Source organism: Salmo salar, chromosome 16 (genome assembly GCF_965601325.2).
Source record: "Salmo salar chromosome 16, fSalSal1, whole genome shotgun sequence".
Lineage (NCBI taxonomy): Eukaryota > Metazoa > Chordata > Actinopteri > Salmoniformes > Salmonidae > Salmo > Salmo salar.
This window is the reverse complement of record NC_138306.1, coordinates 74147675-74175000: the sequence shown is the minus strand read 5'-3', so window position 1 is coordinate 74175000 and position 27326 is coordinate 74147675. Positions and strand designations below refer to the sequence as shown.

Below are 27326 nucleotides of genomic sequence, written 5' to 3'. Positions count from 1 at the left end.
TTCCTATTCATATAACAAGCATGACTAAGAATTGTCAGCTTTCACAAAGTGGTGCTTAGAGTTAGACTGCAGTCTTATATCTCCCTCTCTAACTTTAAGCATCAGCTGTCAGAGCAGCTTACCAATCGCTGTACCTGTACACAGCCCATCTCTAAATAGCACACCCAACTACCTCATCCCCATATTATTACTTACCCTCTTGCTCTTTTGCACGCCAGTATCTCTACTTGCACATCATTATCTGCATATCTATCACTCCAGTGTTAATGCTAAATTGTAATTATTTTGGCTCTATGGCCTATTTATTGCCTACCTCCCTACTCTTCTACATTTGCACACACTGTACATGGATTTTTCTATTGTGTTATTGACTGTAGGTTTGTTTATGTGTAACTCTGTGTTGTTGTATGTGTCGAACTGCTTTGCTTTATCTTGGCCAGGTCGCAGTTGTAAATGAGAACTTGTTCTCAGCTGGCTACCTGGTTAAATAAAGGTGGAAAAAAAATGGGAAAAAAGACGGAGCCTCACTTTTTATTATTGATCCCTCTGCTGGTGAATGAGTGAACTGCAGCCTCTGTGTTCATCTCATTGGTGTTGGCTGCAATCTGATGCGTTTTCTCTGTGTGTGTGTGTGTCTGTGTTAGGTTCGGCCAACATCAACGACCGCAGCATGTTGGGGAAGCGTGACAGCGAGGTGGCGGTGATTATTGAGGACTCTGAGACCGTTACCGCGGTGATGGACGGACTTGAGTACCAGGCTGGACGCTACGCACTGGCGCTACGTCTAGAGTGCTTCAGGTACACACACACACACACACACACACACACACACACACACACACACACACACACACACACACACACACACACACATATATACACACACACATATATACACACACACACACACACACACACACACACACACACACACACACACACACACACACACACACACACACACACACACACACACACATATATACACACACACACACACACACACATATATATACACACACACACACACACACACACATATATATACACACACACACATATATACACAGACACACACACACACACACACACATATACATATATATATATATATATACACACACACACCCATATATACACACACACACACACACACACACATATATATATACACACACACACACATATATACACACACATGCACACACACACACACACACACACACACACACACACACACACACACACACACACACACACACACACACACACACACACACACTACAGCTATGCCTTGGGTGGTTTGGGTGTGTGTAACTGTTCTTTTGGTCCTCTTCCAATCACTAAGACAGTACATATCTCATCTCATTGTGTGTGTGTGTTCTCTCATGTCAGGACTGTCCTTGGAGCTCATATGGACACGACCATAGATGTGTCTGACCCTGTCTCTGACCGCTTCTATAAGGATGTCTGGATGACCACCGCTGGACGCAATGCAACCATCTATGAGAAGGTGTGTGTGTGTGTGTGTGTGTGTGTGTGTGTGTGTGTGTGTGTGTGTGTGTGTGAGTGTGTGTGTGTGTGTGTGTGTGTGTGTGTGTGTGTGTGTGTGTGTGTGTGTGTGTGTGTGTGTGTGTGTGTGTGTGTGTGTGTGTGTGTGTGTGTGTGTGTGCACAACCTGCTTTATGAAAGTGATTCTTGACTAACTTTACTCTCTCGTTCTCCCTCCCTGCTCTCTCTCCAGGTGTTCCGGTGCCTGCCGTCCTCCCTGGTTCGTAACATGTCTGAGTTAGAGAGTTACCAGACGAACCCAGGCCTGGCCCAGTCTGACACAGGTAAAGCCCAGGAGGAGCTAAGGAGGATCAGAGGGTTCCTTGTTCAATTCCCTCTGGACTTCCTCTCAGAACAGAACCTCATGCCTTCTGTTGGGACCAAGGAGGGCATGGTGCCTACTGAGATCTGGACCTAGGACTAGATACACACAGACACATACATACACACACACACACACACACACACACACACACACACACACACACACACACACAGACAGACCACTGCATTGAACTGTAGATGTTTAGACTGAACTCTGGACCTCCAGCTGATAGCTGACAACTTAAACCACAAACATGAAGGACCATGATGCCGCTTGGCCCGTCACATCCACAACTCAGCCAATGAGACTGATTGCCACGCGGAATAATGAGGAAGTGCAGGGCTCTCATATCCATTCAGGAGGACACAACGCTACAGGATATTCAGATAGAAATATATTGTGTAGAACAGATCGTCACCTCTCATCATGTAGGATAGGGACCTGGTTAGCTCCACATTAATATATTTCTATCTGCAAATGTATAGGTTTAGAATGTTTCACCTGACTGTATACACCTGAAAATGGGTGAAGAAAATGAGCACCTCAGTTCAAGTAGAACCTCCTTCATTTCTAAATGTTTTGTCCTGTTTTGTGCCTTCTGAACGCGACCCTGGACCCTCTCCTATGCCTGTCACCTACTCCGTTTGTTATGCATGTTTGTATGGTCGTAGCACTACGTAAGCGTACATACTGTCTTTAGCTGTAGTGCCTAAAGTTCTGTTCGTTTTTTTCTAGAATAGAGGTTGTCTTTGAGAAGAAGACATGTAAATGTTTACAATCTAAATATGGAATTATTCTGTAAAATCGCAATTGTAAAACGAGACTTTTAACGCTCATCATAAATGTCACGTTAAGTGAAGCACAAAATGTCACGATAAACACTCACTGAACTTCAGCATGAATCACAACTACCTACTGCCTTCTGCCTTTAATACACCTGTTCTATCATGCCTTGTTGTATAAATAATGTATCATATTGCCTATTATATAATTAAATCATCAATACCATCATTTCAAAATACATTTTCAATATACTTTACAAGAAAATCAACTTTACTGGAGAGACAGGAGTGAGGTTCTGGTTCTCAACTACCATTGTCATGTCAGCGTAGATCTGTTCTGCTGTAACGATGACTGGGATGAGCACATAACCGATGGGATGCGCTTACCAATGTCAGTCCACACCACCCAACAGAGGGCGCCACACACCCATCTATCTCTGTCTGTCTGTCTGTCTGTCTGTCTGTCTGTCTGTCTGTCTGTCTGTCTGTCTGTCTGTCTGTCTGTCTGTCTGTCTGTCTGTCTGTCTGTCTATCTGTCTGTCTGTCTGTCTGTCTGTCTGTCTGTCTGTCTGTCTGTCTGTCTGTCTGTCTGTCTGTCTGTCTGTCTGTCTGTATTTACCTACTTAAAACGTATGACTGATTGATTGAGTGATGGAGTGATTGATTGATTGATTGATTGATTGATTGACTGATTAACGTGAGAGGGGGAGCAGGCTCCGGGGTAAAATACATTATGTACCATGTAGCTGTGTACACCAGCTCTGCTCAGACACCCAGTGGGAGCTATGGGGTTAATGTAAAATCCTTCCGCTACTTCCTTATCGCTGTCATGCTGCTGCTTCTCTCTCTTTTGAGAAATGCCTGAATAATTTGATGCGGTTGGAGAAAAACGGTAAGTTATGAGTGCACACTTTTGATTTAGAATTGGTTAACTTTATTTTTCCACCTTGTTTTGTTTCTTCATATTACAACTTGACATTCTGCTGTGGTGGAATGTCTGTGCTGTATGGAGTAAACCCTGTGACTAAGTAAATGTATAACTTCTTCAAACACACAGAGCACTGCTGTTTGAGATAAAATGGGTGAAACAAGACGACGAGCTTTAAAAATAGTTATTCAGATAACTTGCCAATTTCTATGGGTAAGATCTTACAGTACTAAGCAAATCCGATACACCGCTGACCATAATGTGCTTCTGCTTTGTAAGTCCTGTAAAACTGTTTACGCTAACATACGTCAAGGAATGGCAAATTATTATACGTATTGTAATATTTAACTTCAGCCTATTGCATATTTCTATGCACTCTTGATATGTATTGTTCATTTTATCCACTGAAAAACTATAATGTATATTGTTAAGACAGAATTTGCTTTGCATTATCTAGCCAACAGCTTAGAATATGTCATGAAGTGTTTCCACCGCTCTTTGTCTCGCTTCTGTTTACAGATGAATTGCCTCGATGCGGTTGAATCCACGTGACTAACTGAAAAGGGGGGTGTGTGTGTGTGTGTGTGTGTGTGTGTGTGTGTGTGTGTGTGATTCCGTGAGAACTAAGAAAGCCTCAGCGCTAGTGGGATTTCATTATTTTACAAGAGCACACATACATATTTTCTGAAAGATATACATTAACGTTTCTTCAAATAAGATTTGTTTTAAATTAGTTATTTCTGCACTGCACCATCACAAGAATGATTTACTACTGAATGATATGATAAACACTGTCTCCCTCCATCTCTAGCTGGCAGGTCTGGTGGTAGGTCTGAGTGGTATGTACCTGTTGTTGAACTACAGACACAATGGCCTCTTCTTCGCCCACACGTACATCATCCTCCCAGCATGCCTAGCTCTGGCCAGCGCTACTCTCCTATTGGCCAGCGGAGGACTGGGCATCTGGGTGTCCCTCAGAAAGTCAGCCTTGCTACAGGGTGTGGTGAGTTTTTGCATGTGTCTGAATATAATAAAATGTCTGTATTTTTGCTTTTCATAGCTCTGATGCTATGCTTCCTCTACAGTTTGGGATACAGCTTATCATCTTATCTGTTGTCATGGTGTTTGGCCATTTCAGTTTGTCTATCTGCTGGTCATGGTTTTCTGCCTGGAGGCGACTGCTGCTGCTCTGGCCTATGTCAACGCAGGGAAGGTACTTAGATCTATATGGCTTTACAAAACTACCAAAAGTGCACACATCCCCATATTTAACATTCTACACTGAGTGTACAAAACAATGAGGACACCTTCTCTTTCCATGACATAGCTTTCAGCTGGTCAGTCTATGATCCCTTATCGATGTCACTTGTTAAATCCACTTCAATCAGTGTAGATGAAGGGGTGGAGACAGGTTAAAAAATGATTTTTAAGACTTGAGACATGGATTGTGTATGTGTGCCATTCAGAGGGTGAATGGGCAAGACAAAATATTGAAGTGCCTTTGAACAGGGTATGGTAGTAGGTGTCAGGTGCACCGGTTTGTGTCAAGAATTGCAATGCTGCTGTTTTTTTTCACACCAGTTTCCCGTGTTTATCAAGAATGGTCCACCACCCAATGGACATTCAGCCAACTTGTGGGAATCATTGGAGTCAACATGGGCCAGCATCCCTGTGGAACACTTTCGACACCTTGTAGAGTCCATGTCCCGAGGAATGGAGGCTGTTCTGAGGGCAAAAGTGCGGGGTGCAACTCAAAATTAGGAAGGTGTCCTTAATGTTTTGTACACTCACTGTATGTTATACTTATGATAAATAACATGATGTGACTGACCTGCTTTCAGGTGGACTCTGAGCTGGCTCCCTTCAGTAGTGTTTTTCAAAGATACACAGGAAGCAGTCAGGACCCATACTCCGACGCTGTGGACGCCACACAGAAAGAGGTGTGTGTGTGTGGGGGGGGAGAGAATCTGAACTGATCTAATGACTATCTGTGATGTGAATCCTCTCCAGTTACGGTGCTGTGGAATCTATGACTACCGTGACTGGTTGGCCACGCCCTGGTTTAACCACAGTGGGCAGGGCAGTGTACCTCGCAGCTGCTGTAATTCCACCTACCACACCTGTAATGGTACCCTGGAGCTGCCCGGGCTACTATATCCAAAGGTATGTGTGTATATATATATATATATACATACATACATACATACATATACACACACACACACACCAGCCCTGGCTCTCTGTGGTGATCCAAAGGTATGTACATGCATACACACCTGGGCAGCATTTAATTCCAATGAGATGTCACTCCCCTTACACGTGTGTGTGTGTGTGTGTGTGTGTGTGTGTGTGTGTGTGTGTGTGTGTGTGTGTGTGTGTGTGTGTGTGTGTGTGTGTGTGTGTGTGTGTGTGTGTGTGTGTGTGTGTGTGTGTGTGTGTGTGTGTGTGTGTGTGTGTGTGTGTGTGTGTGTGTGTGTGTGTGTGTGTGTGTCCTCTCCCTCAGGGCTGCCAGGTGAAGCTGGAGGAGGCCTTGCTTTTTGTTCTGCATCTCATCATCTGGTCGTCTCTGGCAGTGGCGCTAGTGGAGGTGGGAACCACTAGAGGGCACTGTGGGGTATAGTGGAACAACATAAGGGTCACGTAGCAGAACATTTTACAACAGAAAATAAAAATGACACCCATTCTTATTGGACAAGATCGGGTACAGTAGTGCCTGGTGTAACCATACTAGTGTCTCTCTCTCTCTCTCTCTCTCTCAGACTGTAGGGTTTGTGAGTGTGGCTCAGCTGATGAGTGACCAGCCTCTGTTGGAGTATGGAATACTGGACAGGGAGTGGGCCTGAACCAGAGTGGCAGAAAGTATTCTGGTCTGAGAATCTACTTTAGAAGTACTATGTCCTGCAACTTGGTAAAGTTCATAATACTGTGGACCTATGTGCAGTCAAAAATGTCGTTTCCCCCCCCCCCCCAGTGTTTTATATAATATTTCCACACTGAGGTTGGAAGAATACTATGAAATTGTGAAAATACTCATAATGCCCTTTTAGTGTAAGAGCTGTTTGAAAAGACTGCTCTCTAGTGGTGTGTGTGTGTGGGTGTGGGTGTGTGTGGTTATAGTTGTCTGGGCAGCTCCAGAGCACCTAGGGTACCATTACAGGTCATTGATGTAATCATCCCCGATCTTGTTGGTGAAACTGCTTTAAAAGAGTGATTATCTTGCTTTCACTAAACTAATGTATACACATCCGTACATCTGTGAAGGGAGGAAGGTGTACTCTAAAAGTGTTGGAAAGTGTCCTACACCTCTGCATACACTTCCTTCATTTCATAAGGATCAACAGGAATATGTAATGCCACAATGTTTTGGTTTGTCTGTTTTGTTTTTGTTCACTGATGTAGATGCATGCTTGTTAAAGAACCCACTCCATCAAAATAAATTGTCAGCATGTCACATGTCCTGCAGATGACATATTAATGACATTTTTACACTACCCTGCATGGCTTTTGAGTAATTAACTGGTTGAAACTATTGTGTGGCTATTGTTTGATTGTAACTTACCGGTATGTAGCTGGGTGATTCTGCAATTTAGGGTACTTTGGCCCTGCAAGCTTTCAGAAATGAAAAGTTATTGAAACACCATTTTACCAGTATTATAATTGTCTTTGATTTGTCTAGAAAAATATCTGATAATGGCTGCTATCGTCCTATTCAGGAATGTATATATTTTTCTCAGACCGCCATAGACAAAATTTATTTCTATCATGTCATTAAACATCAATTTTAGTTAATGAAATATATAATTAATTTAACACATTTCTTATACATTTGTATATTAAGTGATTCAAGGTTTTCCTATATTAACAATTCAACATGACGCCTGAATTTATAGACTTGCCTTTGTGACAGATGAAAAAGATAATGAAAAATAAGATATTTCCACCCAACCTTTTTTTTTTGTAGATTATGATAATTTCCCTATATAAAACAAATCAATGTAAGTTATACATAATATACTAATGTACCTAAAATATATGGGTGTGGGGGAATGACATGGTGTGGTGGACATCTATGTTAAAAACAAAACACAAACAATATTTTATTGCAAACATTTTGAATAACAACTCTTGTTAAACATTCCAAAAGTAGCCGATGGTCATAGCTCAAGGAAGTAGGCCAGAGTTTTTGAGAGATGGGCCCGGATAGCAAAGGGGTCATCCGCACGGAAGCGCTCAGTGAGCAAAGTGAAACTATCATTTGTGGTATATTTCTAATCGACCTGGCCCGGGTATCCTGGAAGGATATTGACCCTCATCCCGTCAGTAGAGGATGCCTGGTTGCTCTTTAAAAGTGCTTTCCTCACCATCTTAAATATCACATTTATTTATATAGCCCTTCTTACATCAGCTGTTATCTCAAAGTGCTGGACAGAAACCCAGCCTAAAACCCCAAACAGCAAGTAATGCAGGTGTAGAAGCACGGTGGCTAGGAAAAACTCCCTAGAAAGGCCAAAACCTAGGAAGAAACCTGGAGAGGAACCAGGCAGTGAGAGGTGGCCAGTCCTCTTCTGGCTGGGCCAGGTGAAGATTATAACAGAACATGGCCAAGATGTTCAAATGTTCATAAATGACCAGCAAGGTAAAATAATAATAATCACAGTAGTTGTCGAGGGTGCAACAAGTCAGCACCTCAAGAGTAAATGTCAGTTGGCTTTTCATAGCCGATCATTGAGAGTAGCTCTACCGCTCCTGCTGTCTCTAGAGAGCTGAAAACAGCAGGTCTGGGACAGGTAGCACGTCTGGTGAAGAGGTCAGGGTTCCATAGCCGCAGGCAGAACAGTTGAAACTGGAGCAGCAGCACAGCCAGGTGGACTGGGGACAGCAAGGAGTCATCATGCCAGGTAGTCCTGAGGCATGGTCCTAGGGCTCAGGTCCTCTGAGAGAGAGAAAGAGAGAATTAGAGAGAGCATACTTAAATTCACACAGGACACCGGATAAGATAGGAGAAAAAGTCCAGATATAACAGACTGACCCTAGCCCCCCGACACATAAACTACTGCAGCATAAATACTGGAGGCTGAGAAAGGAGGGGTCAGGAGACACTGTGGCCCCATCCGATGATACCCCCGGACAGGGCCTAACAGGCAGGATATAACCCCATCCACTTTGCCAAAGCACAGCCCCCACACCACTAGAGGGATATCTTCAAACACCAACTTACCATCCTGAGACAAGGCCGAGTATAGCCCACAAAGATCTCCGCCACGGCACAACCCAAGGGGGGGCGCCAACCCAGACAGGAAGACCACGTCAGTGACTCAACCCACTCAAGTGACGCACCCCTCCTAGGGACGGCATGAAGAACACCAGTAAGCCAGTGACTCAGCCCCTGTAATAGGGTTAGATGTAGAGAATCCCAGTGGAGAGAGGGGAACCGGCCAGGCAGAGACAGCAAGGGCGGTTCGTTGTTCCAGAACCTTTCCGTTTACCTTCACACTCCTGGGCCAGACTACACTCAATCATAGGACCCACTGAAGAGATGAGTCTTCGGTAAAGACTTAAAGGTTGAGACCGAGTCTGCGTCTCTCACATGGGTAGGCAGACCATTCCATAAAAATGGAGCTCTATAGGAGAAAGCCCTGCCTTCAGCTGTTTGCTTAGAAATTCTAGGGACAATTAGGAGGCCTGCGTCTTGTGACCATAGCATACGTGTAGGTATGTACGGCAGGACCAAATCGGAAACATAGGTAGGAGCAAGCCCATGTAATGCTTTGTAGGTTAGCAGTAAAACCTTAAAATCAGCCCTTGCCTTAACAGGAAGCCAGTGTAGGGAGGCTAGCACTGGAGTAATATGATCACATTTTTTGGTTCTAGTCAGGATTCTAGCAGCCGTATTTAGCACTAACTAAGCATGCCCCATTCAAAAAATGTAGAACTAAGAACAGATCTAGCCCTTGGTTCACCCCAGACTTGACTGCCCTTGACCAGCACAAAAACATCATGTGGCGTACTGCATTAGCATCAAATAGCCCCCACGATATGCAACTTTTCAGGGAAGTCAGGAACCAATATACACAGTCACTTAGGAAAGCTAAGGCTAGCTTTTTCAAACAAAAATGTGCATCCTGTAGCACTAATTCCAAAAAGTTTTGGGACACTGTAAAGTACATGGAGAATAAGAGCTCCTCTTCCCAGCTGCCCACTGCACTGAGGCTAGGAAACATTGTCACCACCGATAAATCCACGATAATATAGAATTTAAATAAGCATTTTTCTACGACTGTCCATGCTTTCCACCTGGCTACCCCTACCCCGGCCAACAGCTCTGCACCCCCTGCAAAAACTTGCCCAAGCCCCCCCCCCCACTTCTCCTTCACCCAAATTAAGTTAACATACAGATCACCGACCATTTTGAATCCCACCGTACATTCTCCACTATGCAATCTGGTTTCTCGAGCTGGTCATGGGTGCACCTCAGCCACGCTCAAGGTCCTAAACGATATCATAACCACCATCGATAAGACAGTACTGTGCCGCCGTCGTCATCGACCTGGCCAAGGCTTTCGACTCTGTCAATCACCGCATTCTTATCGGCAGACTCAACAGCCTTGGTTTCTCAAATGATTGCCTCGCCTGGTTCACCAACTACTTCTCTGATAGAGTTCAGTGTGTCAAATCGGAGGGCCTGTTGTCCGGACCTCTGGCAGTCCCTATGGGGGTGCCACAGGGTTCAATTCTCGGCCGACTATTTTCTCTGTATATATCAATGATGTCGCTCTTGCTGCTGTATACTGTATACTTCTGGCCCTTCTTTGGACACTGTCTTAACTAACCTCCAAACGAGCTTCAATGCCATACAACACTCCTTCCATGGCCTCCAACTGCTTTTAAATGCTAGTAAAACTAAATGCATGCTCTTCAACCGATTGCTGCCCGCCTAGCATCACTACTCTGGACGGTTCTGACTTAGAATATGTGGACAACTACAAATACATAGGTGTCTGGTTAGACTGTAAACTCCATTTCCAGACTCACATTAAGCATCTCCAATCCCAAATTAAATCTAGAATCGGCTTCCTATTTCGCAACAAAGCCTCCTTCATTCATGCTGCCAAACATCCCCTTGTAAAACTGACTATCCTACCAATCCTTGACTTCGGCCATGTAATTTACAAAATAGCCTCCAACACTCTACTCAGCAAATTGGATGTGGTCTATCACAGTGCCATCTGTTTTGTCACCAAAGCCCCATATACTACCCACCACTGCAACCTGAATGCTCTCGTTGGCTGGCCCTCGCTACATATTCGTCGCCAAACCCACTGGCTCCAGGTCATCTATAAGTTTTTGCTAGGTAAAGCCATGCCTTATCTCAGCTCACTGGTCACCATAGCAGCACCCACCCGTAGCACGTGCTCCAGCAGGTATATTTCACTTGTCATCCCCAAAGCCAACTCCCCGTTTGGCCGCCTTTCCTTCCAGTTCTCTGCTGCCAATGACTGAAACGAATTGCAAAAATCACTGAAGCTGGAGACATATCTCCCTCTCTAACTTTAAGCATCAGCTGTCAGAGCAGCTTACCAATCACTGTACCTGTACACAGCCCATCTGTAAATATCACACCCAACTACCTCATCCCCATGTTATTTTATTTTATTTTATTTTGCTCTTTTGCACCCCAGTATCTCTACTTGCACATCATCATCTGCACCTCTATCATTCCGCCTCTGTGTCCTATATATTGCCTTACCTCCCTAATTCTTACTACATTTGCACACACTGTACATAGACTTTTCTATTGTGTAATTGCCTGTACGTTTGTTTATCCCATGTGTAACTCTGTGTTGTTTTTGTCGCACTGCTTTGCTTAATCTTGGCCAGGTCGCAGTTGTAAATGAGAACTTGTTCTCAACTGGCCTACCTGGTTAAATAAAAGTGAAATAAAATAATAAATCCAACACAGGTGTGGAGAGTCACCTACTTGTGAGAATCGCCAAAGTGAATTGCCTGGATTTCACTGGTGTATTTACACAGGTAGTTCTCTGCAAAGACTCAATGAGGTTCTCAATGTTGTTGCAGCTGATCACTTTGTGATGCTGTAGTTTGTCCGCCATGAACTGGAGGTTGGCGTGGGTTTTGCAGAGGCATGTGTCCCTTTCCTGGACTGTTAGCTTTATAACCCAAAATACGTCTTTTAAAGAATTCATAGTAGGACATTTTAATCTCTGAATATTCCCTCTTAAACTTCTGATAAAGGATCTGATTTGTGCCATTCAAGAAGCGTCTTGTGCTTTTTTTTCTTGTTCCTAGTTAGTTTGTCCTTTTTCCCTGTTGTTGCTCTACACTCTTAAAACCTGTTGAGGACAGACGTTCCGCCAGCGGGACCCCTAGCCAAAAGCCAATGGGATAGCAGGGCACAAAATACAAAACATCAAAAATCTAATAATTCAAATTTCTCAAACATACGACTATTTTACACCATTTTAAAGATACACTTCTCCTTAATGCAACCACATTGTCCGATTTCAAAAAGGCTTTACAGCGAAAGCAAAATATTAGATTATGTTAGGGCACCACCTAAACAAGAAAAGCCACACAGCCATTTTCCTAGCAAGGAGAGGCGTCACAAAAACCAGAAATACAGCTAAAATTAAGCACTAACCTTTGACGATCTTCATCAGATGACATTCATAGGACATCATGTTACACAATACATGTATGTTTTGTTCGATCAAGTTCATATTTATATCCAAAAACAGCATTTTACATTGGCGCGTGATGTTCAGAAAATGTTTGCCTCCCAAAACTTCCGGTGAATGTGCACATTAATTTACAGAAATACTCATCATAAACGTTGACAAAATATATAACAATTATTTAAAGAATTATAGATACACTACTTCTTAATGCAACCGCTGTGTCAGATTTCAAAATAACTTTACGGAGAAAGCACATTGTTCAGTATTCTGAGTACAGAGCTCAGCCATCAATGCAAGCTATACAGCTAAGTTCCATTACCGTTTGTAGAAACATGTCAAACGATGTTTACAATCAATCCTTAGGGTGTTTTTAGCATAAATAATTGATAATATTCCAACCGGACAATAGCGTATTCATTACAGAAGAAAAATAAAAAATGCTAGCCATGCGTGAATGCGCATGAAGTAACTACATGACCTCAGACAGTCCACTGCTTGAACCGTCTGTTATTCCCTCAAAATTCACCATAGAAGCCTCAAACAACTTTCTAAAGACTGTTCACATCTAGTGGAAGCCTTAGGAAGTGCAAAATGACCCCACAGACACTGTAGTTTCAATAGACAGTGGTTTGAAAGACTACAAGTCTGACTTCCCAATTCCTGGTTCGATCTTTCTCAGGTTTTGCCTGCCATATGAGTTCTGTTTTACTCAAAGACATCATTCAAACCGTTTTAGAAACTTCAGAGTGTTTTCTATCCAAATAACTAATAATATGCTTATTCTAGTTTCTGGGCCCGAGTAGTAGGCAGTTTAATTTGGGTACATTTTTCATCCAGCCGTGAAAATACTGCCCCCTATATCGTAACAGGTTTTAAAAGAAAAGGTTCCTGGAGTATCCTTTAGGGGTTCTTCAAATTGAAACTGTGGGGGAACCCCTATAAGCTCTTTGAAGAACCCTTTGAAAGGGTTAATCAAAGAACCCCTCTTAATGGATCCTCTAAGAGCCATTTGAAGAAGATTTTGGGGTTCATTTTTGAACTACCTCCCCTATTATTATTATTAATAATAATAATACACAACAATAACAACAATATTTTAGTAGTCAGTGTTTATAAAAAAATCTACCACAAATTAAAGAAATTATAGCCTGTTTGGAAATAACTGACAATACAAATATATTCTCTACACAAACAATTTTTACATCACATTTGGAACAACTGTCTGCTGCAGCCATGTGCTTCAGTGTCACAATAAGTTTCCATGGTAACTAAATTAACATTCTCACCACTACCAAAGGACAGGTATATTTTGTATTAAAAAAACAATATAAAGGGCATACTCACTAAATATTGGTATAGATTTTATTTAACTGACTCTTTCTCTAGTAGATAACATGATATAATGTGTAATTATTAAGGTGTTCTCATAGAAAAACATTGTTCAAGCTCAAAAGTCTGCGTCAGGGACAAGGACAAAACAGTGAAATTGAGGTATAAAATGCATCTCAAAAGTTGCTACTTGATAGAGAGGTGTTCAAAATATCTGGGGTGATTGTACTGTGAACTTAACATATAAAGAATAAAAACATATTTGTAAATAAAATCCCCAAAATTGACCCCAAGGACATAGAAGTGCCCGTAGTTGCAGAATAACCCTGGTATGTAGCCACATCTGTGATTTTTACATTTATTTAACTTTATTTAATTGACAAGGGCAGTAACAAATCATCTGCAGAGGTGGGCGTGGAACTGTTTTCGTCAGCGGTCCTCTCTTGGTTTTGGTGCCTGCGAGAAGGAGCTGTCAGCTAACGTTAGCTAGCTAAAAGAAAAGGAACGATTGACAGACAAGAACAGCGAAAGCACCAACAAAAAAAGCTGGTAAGTTAGCTATATGGTTGTCGAACTAGCTATGTTGTAGTAATCCAGTTGTTGATTTACCATTTCGCTCTGCTACAACAAAGCCGAATGCCAGCAATGCGGGTTTGGAGGCCCCACTAGTGCCAGATAGCTAACCACAGAATGATGTTTGAGCAAATTTTTGCCAATTTGGCTAATCTAGCTAGGTGGCTAACAAGGCCCTGAACAAGGTGTCGGAGTTTTAGGTGGGAGAGAGGGACCGCGTTCAACACATGCTCGCGAAAATAAGGCAACGGTGGGCATATGGCCTAGTTAACGTTTTCCTGCAGCAATGTGTTCGCTATCGTTATTTAGCAGGGCAATATCCTTTTGCTTTGCGTCAGCAAATGTTTTTTTTCTTCCTTTTGCATTTAGGAAACTAGCTGCTGCTAGCTAGTTATTAACTAGCCAGCTTGTAAGCAACCAAAGTGTTCACGCCCCCTGGCGTAAATAGTTGCTAGATATTTATATAACTCGCTAGGTACTAACGTTAGCTAGCTCACACAAACTAGTAACTAACGTTGCGGTTGGAATGTTTTGCTCTCATTTGTCTACCGTAGTGCTCGATGAGGCAACGTTAGCCACAAACAGGCCAAATCTAGCTACAGGCTAATACGTTAGTTCGCCAACGTGCTAGCTAGCTACTGTGTACAGTCTGGTTGCTAACTAAACATGCCATAAGTCATCAAGATAACAGTCGTAATAGCTCAGTGGTCGTAAGCTAGTTAGCTACTCAGGGACTAACAAAATAATGCTCTGCTCTTCACAGGTGCGTCAGAAGGGGGAGGCCCAATTTACCGTTTCGTTTTTGTTTAGCTCATTATTAATTTAGTTTGAAAACAAACCCTACCCCCTCACCCCTATTATTTTTGTTTTGTTTGACCCATATACATTATTTTGTTTGTGATACCTCCTCCAGCTTTGGGAGCAGTGAGGGGTCTTCATGGCTGTTCGAAGAGGCCACATCAGGTACCTAAAAGTGAGTATGACTTTTCCCATTAGGGGAGGATCTAGATCAGTCCTAAAGTAATTATATTGTAACAGTTGTAATCTAGCTAGCTAGCTATTTAATCAGATTGCATTAATATGTTGTGTGTTGGTCCATGGTTTTTGAATGTATTGATAAACACTATATCAATATCACTCTATATACACTCCTACGCTTATTAACATACTGGTATAAATATTTATTATTGCCCGCAAGTAGAGAGAAAGGCATAGAAATGATCCTCATAGTCAGACCCATCAGTATTGGTCATCATGTTTACTAGTGAAATACAGGAGTTTCATTCATCCAAGGGCCTGCTGGATGGCTAACTGTCTTACCCCACAGAATACACAATCAGATAGCCCCTCTGAATGAATAGAGCTCTGTCAGAACACAGCACTGAGGCCTGGCCAAGGGGATGCAATGTTCAGAACAGGGGTAGCAGCTAGCTAACCCTCTTCCCACTGGGCAGGGGTCGCGTTAGAGTTCAATCTGCATTTTCAAAACGCAGACCATTAAATCTGTTTGAAACCATTTCACCTGAGTTTTTTTTTTATTATATTGGAAGTCGTTTTTTGTTGTTGCTTCAGTCGAGTGATTGGGGGGGTTGCAACTATAGTTTTGCTTCACAGAACACACATTAGTGCCACACATTCTGCAGAAAATAGCTTCATTTTCATCAGATGACAACAGAAGTGCAAGCCTATTTGGCTAGCAGTCACACGGGTACATTTTCTTACATATGAAAAAGCAAGGTATTTCTTTCAAAAACATTACATGGCCATCGTATTTCTGTTTATCATAGAAAGAATGTAGCCAGGTACATTTCCTAATGTTTTGCTTCAATTTAATTGAGCATTTTACCATAAAATAGTTGCATTTTACTGGAGAAAATGAGCCTTCACCTAGAAAAGTAGCTACACTTGAGTCAGAGTGCTGTCTGCTGATTATAATGCCTGTCCGTGAATTCGCTTCTGACTGGAGAAGTGCAACTGAAGCACAAAATTAGTCTGATACCGAGCAGGAATTACAATAAGCATTTTAGATTTGCTTTTGCACAACGCAGCAAGATATTTGTTGTTTTTTATTTTCTGTGTAAAAAAACCCCCGCAGAATTCTGGATAAGCAGGCGTTTTGCTCACAAGGCAGGTTCTAACATCCGTGATGGCCGATTCTACTAATCAACGCCTCAAAGCAGGGCTTGAGCAAAAGCCTTCACACCCAGTAGATCTCTGGAAGGAATGGTTGGTTACCCCTGGTTTAGATCAGACCACAACAACCAGGCTTGGTCAGTGGGATGAAGTGATTAGAACACTGCAGAAATAAGTGAAATGTGGTGGGGCTGTCAGGGGGAGTTTCTCCATTCTACACAACAGAATCATCTCAATGTTCTGTGACGTTTGTGGTCTCTGGATCTCAACCTCTTATCCCAGAGCAGTGTCGGGGCTGGCTGGGTATAGGCGTGTTTTAAATAATGCCTGGTCCATGATTATGTAGAGAGTAGCTGAGAGTTGAGTCTGGCTGTGAAAGTACTGCAGGTGATTAACTTGTAAGAGGAGCTACAGTCACTGCTGCCATCCACCATGGTGCTCCTAAATCTGGGGCACAATTAGGCTCTGTAGATTAGGATGCTATGTGTACAATGTTGCATGTAGAATTGTAAAAATGTTATATTTTCCTTTTATGATTTAAAATCTGCATCCCGTTGACGTTTCAGCCATGCTGGTTTACTTCCGAATGCCTGTTTTTCTCTTCCTTAACTGTGCCCCCCTCTCTCTCTCTCCCCTCCCTCCCCAGGAGGTGTATGACATGTCCAACGGCTACGAGGATCACATGGGAGGAGGAGATGAGGTGACGGATGCCAAGACCAACCTGATAGTCAACTACCTTCCCCAGAGCATGAGCCAGGACGAGCTACGTAGCCTCTTCAGCAGCATTGGCGAGGTGGAGTCCGCCAAGCTCATACGGGACAAAGTGGCAGGTACGGAACACCTTGTCCCACAATGCACTACAGGTGTGTGTGACCTCTGACCTTGGAGTAGAATGGATGGAGGAGTTGGTCTGCTGCCTGTAGGGCTCACATTTACAGGGGTGTGTTGGGTGAACATTTTGCTATGTTGCGTCCTACTGAACACAACTCAGGGGTACCTTTAACAAACCGTGGGGACCCCCATAATTGTTGAAATATTACAAAGGGCACCTCCATAACATGTTTGTTCATGCCAACCAGTCAGTGTGTAGACTAACTGGTATACTGCCCTGTCTGCCTCTTGTAGGTGTATGAGAACTGCTGATGAGACAGACATCTTTGACATGCTCACTAGTAACTTTGTGGTGAGATGTTTGTAGTATCTATGCAAACAGCTTTATGCCATATGTTCTGTTTAGGCCTAGGACTATGTCTCGCTGCAATTTGAACATTTGTCCTCCTAAACTTGATATTTGAGGTATTCCAAGTAGTTGTTTTGTATAAGACTGTTGGTGTAGATATTTACCCATGCTCTCGATCTGTCCGTGATGGGCTCAGCTTTCCTTATTCCAGGAAAACAGTCCAGTTTGGTTGAAGCCTATTTCTTTGTTACTTGTTTTACGACAATAAACCATCAAAAGAAAGTCTCACACTCCACGTGTAATCTCCCAGCAATTTAATGGGTATTTACCAACGTTTTGGCATCACTGTGCCTTCTTCAGGGCGCTGGAAACGTTGGTAAATACCCATTAAATTGCTGGGAGATTACACATGGAGTGTGCGACTTTCTTTATTTTGATGGTTTATAGTTTATTTGCCGTTAGTCAGCACCTCCACACACTATTATTCTGGGTGTGCGCCAGCTCATGTTTTTTATCTACTTGTTTCTCGACTAGCATGCATTGTGTAGATTTCTTTTGTTTAATCATTTATTTCACCAGTGTGCCGATTTTTTTGAAACTACGTTTTTTTTATTTTTTTTTATTGTTTTCCTTTTTTTTTTCTCTAGGCCACAGTTTAGGGTACGGATTTGTTAACTATCTTACCCCTAGCGATGCAGAAAGAGCTATCAATACTCTGAATGGACTAAGGCTACAGTCTAAAACTATCAAGGTAACGTGCAATAAGGTGTTCCTACAGTACTGTGTCAACCCAACCATGTCATGTCATTAAACTAGCCCTTCTCTACTGAGGCTGAACGTCAAATCCACCCCTAGACGCTTCCTCCTAGGCCCTCCTATGGATCTGAAAGGATTGCGTGGGTGTTAGCAATATGCTGTTATGTTAGCCTTTTCCCTTTGCTAATACCAACCCATTTAGTTTCAGATGGGCATGTAGTGCCAATGGTTCAGGGTTGGATTTGGGAATCGGCGTTAGTATGGGTCTATATTAGACAGGACAAGACGACGTCAGATCACTGGCCCCGCTTCTGACGGATGGAGTAGAGAAGTGCAACCGTATTTTCAGCCTTATTGAAGACTAAACTTTATTTTAATTTCTTTATTCAGCATCACTACTTCAGGTTGACATTTTTACACGTTCATTTGTAATTTAAGTTTGGAACTTTCTATTTGGTTTGGTGCGAGAGAAATCACTCCTGAGAATGTTTTTCCCTATGTTGATTTTGGTACTAGAATTGTTGTTTACGTAATTTTGAACACTCGGAAAGTCCTACTTTGATATTTCCCACCACAGCTTACTAAGGGAATAGTTTTTCTACGTAAAGGCGACATTGGTCAGTCAAGGCACCTTGTCACTATATTTAATTTTCTAGTTTTGGAGACATTACTCATGAAGGCTTCATTAAAGTAAACTCAGGTTTTTGTAAATTCAAAACATAGGGCAATTACGAAACATTGATTTGCCAGGATAAAAAATATACAAACATAATAAAAACAACCTTCCAACATCCACTTTTTATTTCAAAGTAATTTCTCATTTCTGGCTAGATATAATTCAGGGTTGTGTGTACTGCTGAGGATATTGTCAGTGGCGTTTAATGTGCTATGTGCTGACCTCTGGTGTTAGGTTTCATATGCGCGGCCGAGCTCTGACACCATTAAAGACGCCAACCTGTACATCAGTGGCCTGCCCAAGACCATGACCCAGAAAGACGTGGAGGACATGTTCGCTCGCTACGGACGCATCATCAACTCCCGGGTGCTGGTCGACCAGGCCTCGGGTAGGACCACACAGACACACACTCTAGAACCAGGCCTCGCTGTGTTCATCTGTCTATCAGCTGAACCTATCCTGTTCGTTTCTGTTCCCAGGCCTGTCTCGGGGGGTGGCGTTCATCCGGTTTGACAAGCGAGCGGAGGCCGAGGACGCCATTAAAGACCTGAACGGACAGAAACCCCCCGGATCCGCTGAGCCAATCACAGTGAAGTTTGCTGCCAGCCCCAACCAGGCCAAGAACACTCAGCTCATATCTCAGCTCTACCACAACCAGGGACGACGCTTTGGAGGGCCAGTTCACCACCAGGCTCAGAGATTCAGGTAACACACACACACTGAAGCGTTGTTCCCTCTCAGGTTCTCTAAAATGAGTGTGAAGAGAGACAGTGGTAACCCTAGCCCCCTCTGTCCTCCCCCAGGTTTTCTCCGATGTCTGTGGACCATATGAGCGGTATGTCTGGGGTGAGTCTGCCGGGGAACGCCACCTCTGGCTGGTGCATCTTCATCTACAACCTGGGCCAGGACGCCGACGAGGGCATCCTGTGGCAGATGTTCGGGCCCTTCGGCGCCGTCACCAACGTCAAGGTCATCCGCGACTTCAACACCAACAAGTGCAAAGGCTTCGGCTTTGTTACCATGACGAACTACGAGGAGGCCGCCATGGCGATCGGCAGCCTCAACGGTTACCGCCTCGGGGACAAGATCCTACAGGTGTCGTTCAAGACGAGCAAAGGCCACAAGTAGAGAGAAAGAGTTGGGGGGGGGGGATAGAGGGAGGAGAGAAACCTCACGTCATGCTTCTAATATGGAGGGTAAATTGCCTCAGTTTGACAAACAAACTTGTTTTTAGTGTTATCTCACTAAGCCCATTCTCACTCTGCATCTTTGTACTAGTCTAACAGAGTCTAGGCTGAGTTTGATATTTCTCTAGTTTTTTTTTTACTCATGCTTTGGGATGTTCCAAACCCAGTTATCAATGTCCATCCTAATATGGCCACCAATTTCACAATTCAAGACTAGATAGTTTTTCCTGTGAGACTATACTAATGTCACTATGTGCCATATGAATGGTAGGACCACGGTAGGGACTTGGAGAAGGATGCGCTACATTCATACGTCTAGTCTCCCACTGTAGGAGGAAGCATGCTGTCTTAGACGCTGGTTCCAGTGTAGAAATAGATGCCTTAAGTTACCACCCGCACACCCTGTCAAGCCATCCACTGTCTCCAGCCATTCTAAAAGAAAAGCACTTTTTAAAATCCTTATTGTATAATGTCAGCCGTTTTGATGTAAACCATACATTGATCTTCTCTCACCTTGCAGAATCAGTTTTATACACAGCAAGTTAGGTACTGGATGCTACCATTACATAGCAGCGTGTGTCCCGTTTTTGGGAGTCTTTTAAATGTTGAATCTCTGAGAGGCCATGTAAAAAGGTCTGGAGATTTTAAAGTAGGAAAGTGTTTAAGAAGGACCAAAGAAATGGAAGGATATGCTCTAACTGCCCCAGGGCCCGTATTCACATGCTGATCTAGGATCAGTTTGGCCTTGTCGATCCTAGATCAGCATTCAGTCCTCTGAGAAGCATTTGTGAATAGGGAAGATGTTTACCGTTATAACTCATTTCCCCCCACCAGTAATAGTTTGGACGTCTGAACAACCGGTACGAAGGCTGAATCTAACACAAAGAGGAGCAACACTCCTCTCTCTCTCATCCAGTTTGCTTTTTTTGCATAAAAAAAAAAAAAGTTGTCTATTTTTTTGATGATTTTCTTGAATTTTCTTTATGAAAGAGACTAACTTTTCTTTTTTCGTCGAAGCGTAGATTACTGATGGGAGAGTTGGAAGAGTTTATTTCATCTCGAGCTAAAGAAGAATTTATGACCTTTGATTTATTTTTGTTGCTATAGATTTGTTTTGTTTTACTTTGCATATGCAATCATTAAATTTTATTTAGATTTGACTCAACATTTTGGTTTTGTTTCAGTTTCTTTCATTTCTTCAGATTTGGTTTGGGGTTTTTCTTTGGGGTTTTCTGTTTAGTGTTGAAGCTACAGACACCAGACTGCTAATAGGATGATACTACAGTATGACACTACTCACCCCATTCCCATTGAGATATTACAGGATGTTTAAATGGTCAACATAAGGTTTAGCTAGACTCTAAGATGGTCTGAAGGCCAAGAGGATGCGGTCTCCAGTGTAAAACACCTCAGACATTGGCCTTATTTTCATTCAAGCCTATGTGTGAAACATGAGGCAGAGGGCTTTCAAGGTTTCAAAGATGGGAGTCCTCCAGTGGAGGTACTGAAACAGTCTTGTTTCATGTTAATAGGATCTAGGAGTTACTGATGAACTCATAAGGAGTCTGTTCTAATACAGGCACTGCAGGAGGCGGTTTGTCACTTATGGACCTTCTTTGATCTGCCTTGCAGCCAACAAACACAGTCACCCTGAGAAACTGTGCCATTTTTTAGAAATGTGCAATAACCTAAAAGCTTGGGTAAAAAAAAAGCTAAACCCAGGCATATTCAAGTGATGTTTTTAGACTTAATAAGAGGACTCTGTAATCGGGAAGAAGACTGGCGGTTGGTTTGACATCAAGCGAATATTCCTACATCTGTTTTTAACATCTTGGTTGTGCACTTTTCATCAGCAAGGCCTTTTCTATGTAGGTTTGAGAATGTAGTCTGTTGGAGAGAAAATAACTGACTACAACAGCACCACAACACAGGATCAGAGAACTGGCATTAGTTAGTTTTCCTGCTGCAGCAGATCTAGGAGCAGTTTACCCTTACACAGTCCTAACCTTCACCATAATGGGTGACACTTGTTTTAGAAAATGAGGGGCTTGTCTCCTGGACTTTCAATAGAGATTCTCCATTGAGCATGATTTTATGTCCAGGAGTAGGCTTCATCTGGGAACAGCCTAGAAACCAGACTGTATAATTCTCTCTAAATGTATTGTGATCTGTCTTCAGATCTGTAAAGCCTTACTAGTTTCCACATGTGGACAAAAAAATACCGCTCCTGTCACAGGAATATCCTCTATGTACGCCTCAAGTTAGAAAAAAAATACCGCTCCTGTCACAGGAATATCCTCTATGTAGGCCTCAAGTTAGAAAAAAAATACCGCTCCTGTCACAGGAATATCCTCTATGTAGATCTCAAGTTAGAAAAAAAATACCGCTCCTGTCACAGGAATATCCTCTATGTAGAGCTCAAGTTAGAAAAAAAATACCGCTCCTGTCACAGGAATATCCTCTATGTAGATCTCAAGTTAGAAAAAAAATACCGCTCCTGTCACAGGAATATCCTCTATGTAGATCTCAAGTTAGAAAAAAAATACCGCTCCTGTCACAGGAATATCCTCTATGTACGCCTCAAGTTAGTCACTATTGTTTTTAAGGAGAACGTTGAAATATCTCACGGAACAGTCCTGAACAGAGTGCATGCAATATGTGTGGGTCTTTAAAAAAAAATCTGGACCAGAAACGGTACTAGAGTGGTTATTCTGAACCAGAAACAGCACTAGAGGGGGAGTGGTTATTCTGAACCAGAAACGGCACTAGAGGGGGAGTGGTTATTCTGAACCAGAAACAGCACTAGAGGGGGAGTGGTTATTCTGAACCGGAAACAGCACTAGAGGGGGAGTGGTTATTCTGAACCAGAAACAGCACTAGAGGGGGAGTGGTTATTCTGAACCAGAAACAGCACTAGAGGGGGAGTGGTTATTCTGAACCAGAAACAGCACTAGAGGGGGAGTGGTTATTCTGAACCGGAAACAGCACTAGAGGGGGAGTGGTTATTCTGAACCGGAAACAGCACTAGAGGGGGAGTGGTTATTCTGAACCAGAAACAGCACTAGAGGGGGAGTGGTTATTCTGAACCAGAAACAGCACTAGAGGGGGAGTGGTTATTCTGAACCAGAAACAGCACTAGAGGGGGAGTGGTTATTCTGAACCAGAAACAGCACTAGAGGGGGAGTGGTTATTCTGAACCAGAAACAGCACTAGAGGGGGAGTGGTTATTCTGAACCAGAAACAGCACTAGAGGGGGAGTGGTTATTCTGAACCAGAAACAGCACTAGAGGGGGAGTGGTTATTCTGAACCAGAAACAGCACTAGAGGGGGAGTGGTTATTCTGAACCAGAAACAGCACTAGAGGGGGAGTGGTTATTCTGAACCAGAAACAGCACTAGAGGGGGAGTGGTTATTCTGAACCAGAAACAGCACTAGAGGGGGAGTGGTTATTCTGAACCAGAAACAGCACTAGAGGGGGAGTGGTTATTCTGAACCAGAAACAGCACTAGAGGGGGAGTGGTTATTCTGAACCAGAAACAGCACTAGAGGGGGAGTGGTTATTCTGAACCAGAAACAGCACTAGAGGGGGAGTGGTTATTCTGAACCAGAAACAGCACTAGAGGGGGAGTGGTTATTCTGAACCAGAAACAGCACTAGAGGGGGAGTGGTTATTCTGAACCAGAAACAGCACTAGAGGGGGAGTGGTTATTCTGAACCAGAAACAGCACTAGAGGGGGAGTGGTTATTCTGAACCGGAAACAGCACTAGAGGGGGAGTGGTTATTCTGAACCGGAAACAGCACTAGAGGGGGAGTGGTTATTCTGAACCGGAAACAGCACTAGAGGGGGAGTGGTTATTCTGAACCGGAAACAGCACTAGAGGGGGAGTGGTTATTCTGAACCGGAAACAGCACTAGAGGGGGAGTGGTTATTCTGAACCAGAAACAGCACTAGAGGGGGAGTGGTTATTCTGAACCAGAAACAGCACTAGAGGGGGAGTGGTTATTCTGAACCAGAAACAGCACTAGAGGGGGAGTGGTTATTCTGAACCAGAAACAGCACTAGAGGGGGAGTGGTTATTCTGAACCAGAAACAGCACTAGAGGGGGAGTGGTTATTCTGAACCAGAAACAGCACTAGAGGGGGAGTGGTTATTCTGAACCAGAAACAGCACTAGAGGGGGAGTGGTTATTCTGAACCAGAAACAGCACTAGAGGGGGAGTGGTTATTCTGAACCAGAAACAGCACTAGAGGGGGAGTGGTTATTCTGAACCAGAAACAGCACTAGAGGGGGAGTGGTTATTCTGAACCAGAAACAGCACTAGAGGGGGAGTGGTTATTCTGAACCAGAAACAGCACTAGAGGGGGAGTGGTTATTCTGAACCAGGAAACAGCACTAGAGGGGGAGTGGTTATTCTGAACCAGAAACAGCACTAGAGGGGGAGTGGTTATTCTGAACCAGAAACAGCACTAGAGGGGGAGTGGTTATTCTGAACCAGAAACAGCACTAGAGGGGGAGTGGTTATTCTGAACCAGAAACAGCACTAGAGGGGGAGTGGTTATTCTGAACCAGAAACAGCACTAGAGGGGGAGTGGTTATTCTGAACCAGAAACAGCACTAGAGGGGGAGTGGTTATTCTGAACCAGAAACAGCACTAGAGGGGGAGTGGTTATTCTGAACCAGAAACAGCACTAGAGGGGGAGTGGTTATTCTGAACCAGAAACAGCACTAGAGGGGGAGTGGTTATTCTGAACCAGAAACAGCACTAGAGGGGGAGTGGTTATTCTGAACCAGAAACAGCACTAGAGGGGGAGTGGTTATTCTGAACCAGAAACAGCACTAGAGGGGGAGTGGTTATTCTGAACCAGAAACAGCACTAGAGGGGGAGTGGTTATTCTGAACCAGAAACAGCACTAGAGGGGGAGTGGTTATTCTGAACCAGAAACAGCACTAGAGGGGGAGTGGTTATTCTGAACCAGAAACAGCACTAGAGGGGGAGTGGTTATTCTGAACCAGAAACAGCACTAGAGGGGGAGTGGTTATTCTGAACCAGAAACAGCACTAGAGGGGGAGTGGTTATTCTGAACCAGAAACAGCACTAGAGGGGGAGTGGTTATTCTGAACCAGAAACAGCACTAGAGGGGGAGTGGTTATTCTGAACCAGAAACAGCACTAGAGGGGGAGTGGTTATTCTGAACCAGAAACAGCACTAGAGGGGGAGTGGTTATTCTGAACCAGAAACAGCACTAGAGGGGGAGTGGTTATTCTGAACCAGAAACAGCACTAGAGGGGGAGTGGTTATTCTGAACCAGAAACAGCACTAGAGGGGGAGTGGTTATTCTGAACCAGAAACAGCACTAGAGGGGGAGTGGTTATTCTGAACCAGAAACAGCACTAGAGGGGGAGTGGTTATTCTGAACCAGAAACAGCACTAGAGGGGGAGTGGTTATTCTGAACCAGAAACAGCACTAGAGGGGGAGTGGTTATTCTGAACCAGAAACAGCACTAGAGGGGGAGTGGTTATTCTGAACCAGAAACAGCACTAGAGGGGGAGTGGTTATTCTGAACCAGAAACAGCACTAGAGGGGGAGTGGTTATTCTGAACCAGAAACAGCACTAGAGGGGGAGTGGTTATTCTGAACCAGAAACAGCACTAGAGGGGGAGTGGTTATTCTGAACCAGAAACAGCACTAGAGGGGGAGTGGTTATTCTGAACCAGAAACAGCACTAGAGGGGGAGTGGTTATTCTGAACCAGAAACAGCACTAGAGGGGGAGTGGTTATTCTGAACCAGAAACAGCACTAGAGGGGGAGTGGTTATTCTGAACCAGAAACAGCACTAGAGGGGGAGTGGTTATTCTGAACCAGAAACAGCACTAGAGGGGGAGTGGTTATTCTGAACCAGAAACAGCACTAGAGGGGGAGTGGTTATTCTGAACCAGAAACAGCACTAGAGGGGGAGTGGTTATTCTGAACCAGAAACAGCACTAGAGGGGGAGTGGTTATTCTGAACCAGAAACAGCACTAGAGGGGGAGTGGTTATTCTGAACCAGAAACAGCACTAGAGGGGGAGTGGTTATTCTGAACCAGAAACAGCACTAGAGGGGGAGTGGTTATTCTGAACCAGAAACAGCACTAGAGGGGGAGTGGTTATTCTGAACCGGAAACAGCACTAGAGGGGGAGTGGTTATTCTGAACCGGAAACAGCACTAGAGGGGGAGTGGTTATTCTGAACCGGAAACAGCACTAGAGGGGGAGTGGTTATTCTGAACCGGAAACAGCACTAGAGGGGGAGTGGTTATTCTGAACCGGAAACAGCACTAGAGGGGGAGTGGTTATTCTGAACCAGAAACAGCACTAGAGGGGGAGTGGTTATTCTGAACCAGAAACAGCACTAGAGGGGGAGTGGTTATTCTGAACCAGAAACAGCACTAGAGGGGGAGTGGTTATTCTGAACCAGAAACAGCACTAGAGGGGGAGTGGTTATTCTGAACCAGAAACAGCACTAGAGGGGGAGTGGTTATTCTGAACCAGAAACAGCACTAGAGGGGGAGTGGTTATTCTGAACCAGAAACAGCACTAGAGGGGGAGTGGTTATTCTGAACCAGAAACAGCACTAGAGGGGGAGTGGTTATTCTGAACCAGAAACAGCACTAGAGGGGGAGTGGTTATTCTGAACCAGAAACAGCACTAGAGGGGGAGTGGTTATTCTGAACCAGAAACAGCACTAGAGGGGGAGTGGTTATTCTGAACCAGAAACAGCACTAGAGGGGGAGTGGTTATTCTGAACCAGAAACAGCACTAGAGGGGGAGTGGTTATTCTGAACCAGAAACAGCACTAGAGGGGGAGTGGTTATTCTGAACCAGAAACAGCACTAGAGGGGGAGTGGTTATTCTGAACCAGAAACAGCACTAGAGGGGGAGTGGTTCACTTGCTTGACGTTTTGTTCTCATCCTTTTGTTATTATTTTTCTATTGAGTTCTACTAATCATCTCTTGCTTTGCTAGCTTCTCAGAGTGCTACTATGTTGAAATGCTAGTGAGGTTACTGGAATAACTAGATTATGATTAACCTCTGTTTTTAGCCTTAATTTATGTGGGAGAGATGGAAGAACGTGGCAACAGCAGTGGAGGCACAAAGATGTCATTTATTTGACATGTATGTAGTTTTACATGTTTGTAAATTCTTCTTGTTGGAGTGTGTTCGTTTTG

The 27326-nt window shown here is 43.6% G+C and overlaps 3 protein-coding genes across 7 annotated transcripts in view; all 3 read left to right on the top strand.

Moving 5' to 3' along the window:
• LOC106574566 (phospholipase D1) overlaps positions 1-2887 on the top strand; it is a 28863-nt gene extending 25976 nt beyond the window's left edge. The window contains exons 24-26 of the mRNA XM_045697718.2: positions 645-798; positions 1396-1513; positions 1745-2887. Of these exons, the coding sequence (XP_045553674.1) occupies positions 645-798; positions 1396-1513; positions 1745-1969 (497 nt within the window). The 3' untranslated portion in view covers positions 1970-2887. The remainder of the gene's footprint in view (positions 1-644; positions 799-1395; positions 1514-1744) is intronic.
• A 222-nt stretch (positions 2888-3109) lies between these two features.
• tspan37 (tetraspanin 37) lies at positions 3110-7077 on the top strand. Of its 3 annotated transcripts, XM_014150374.3 has the most exons (8): positions 3110-3550; positions 3716-3799; positions 4398-4589; positions 4725-4799; positions 5428-5526; positions 5597-5749; positions 6090-6173; positions 6346-7077. In XM_014150374.3, the coding sequence occupies exons 2-8, from the start codon at positions 3737-3739 to the stop codon at positions 6427-6429; spliced, it is 750 nt and encodes a 249-aa protein (XP_014005849.1). In that variant the 5' UTR covers positions 3110-3550; positions 3716-3736; the 3' UTR covers positions 6430-7077. The 3 variants fall into 3 exon arrangements, with proteins under 3 accessions (XP_014005849.1, XP_014005851.1, XP_045553676.1); XM_014150376.3 differs by lacking the exon at positions 3716-3799; XM_045697720.2 differs by lacking the exon at positions 5428-5526.
• A 6931-nt stretch (positions 7078-14008) lies between these two features.
• LOC106574475 (ELAV-like protein 1) lies at positions 14009-21281 on the top strand. Of its 3 annotated transcripts, none has more exons than XM_014150379.3 (7): positions 14009-14160; positions 15098-15157; positions 16964-17147; positions 18145-18248; positions 19164-19317; positions 19409-19634; positions 19733-21281. In XM_014150379.3, the coding sequence occupies exons 2-7, from the start codon at positions 15122-15124 to the stop codon at positions 20055-20057; spliced, it is 1029 nt and encodes a 342-aa protein (XP_014005854.1). In that variant the 5' UTR covers positions 14009-14160; positions 15098-15121; the 3' UTR covers positions 20058-21281. The 3 variants fall into 3 exon arrangements, with proteins under 3 accessions (XP_014005854.1, XP_014005853.1, XP_082819029.1); XM_014150378.3 differs by having other exon boundaries at positions 16964-17180; XM_082962903.1 differs by lacking the exons at positions 14009-14160; positions 18145-18248 and having other exon boundaries at positions 15092-15157.
• The last annotated feature ends 6045 nt before the right edge of the window (positions 21282-27326 follow it).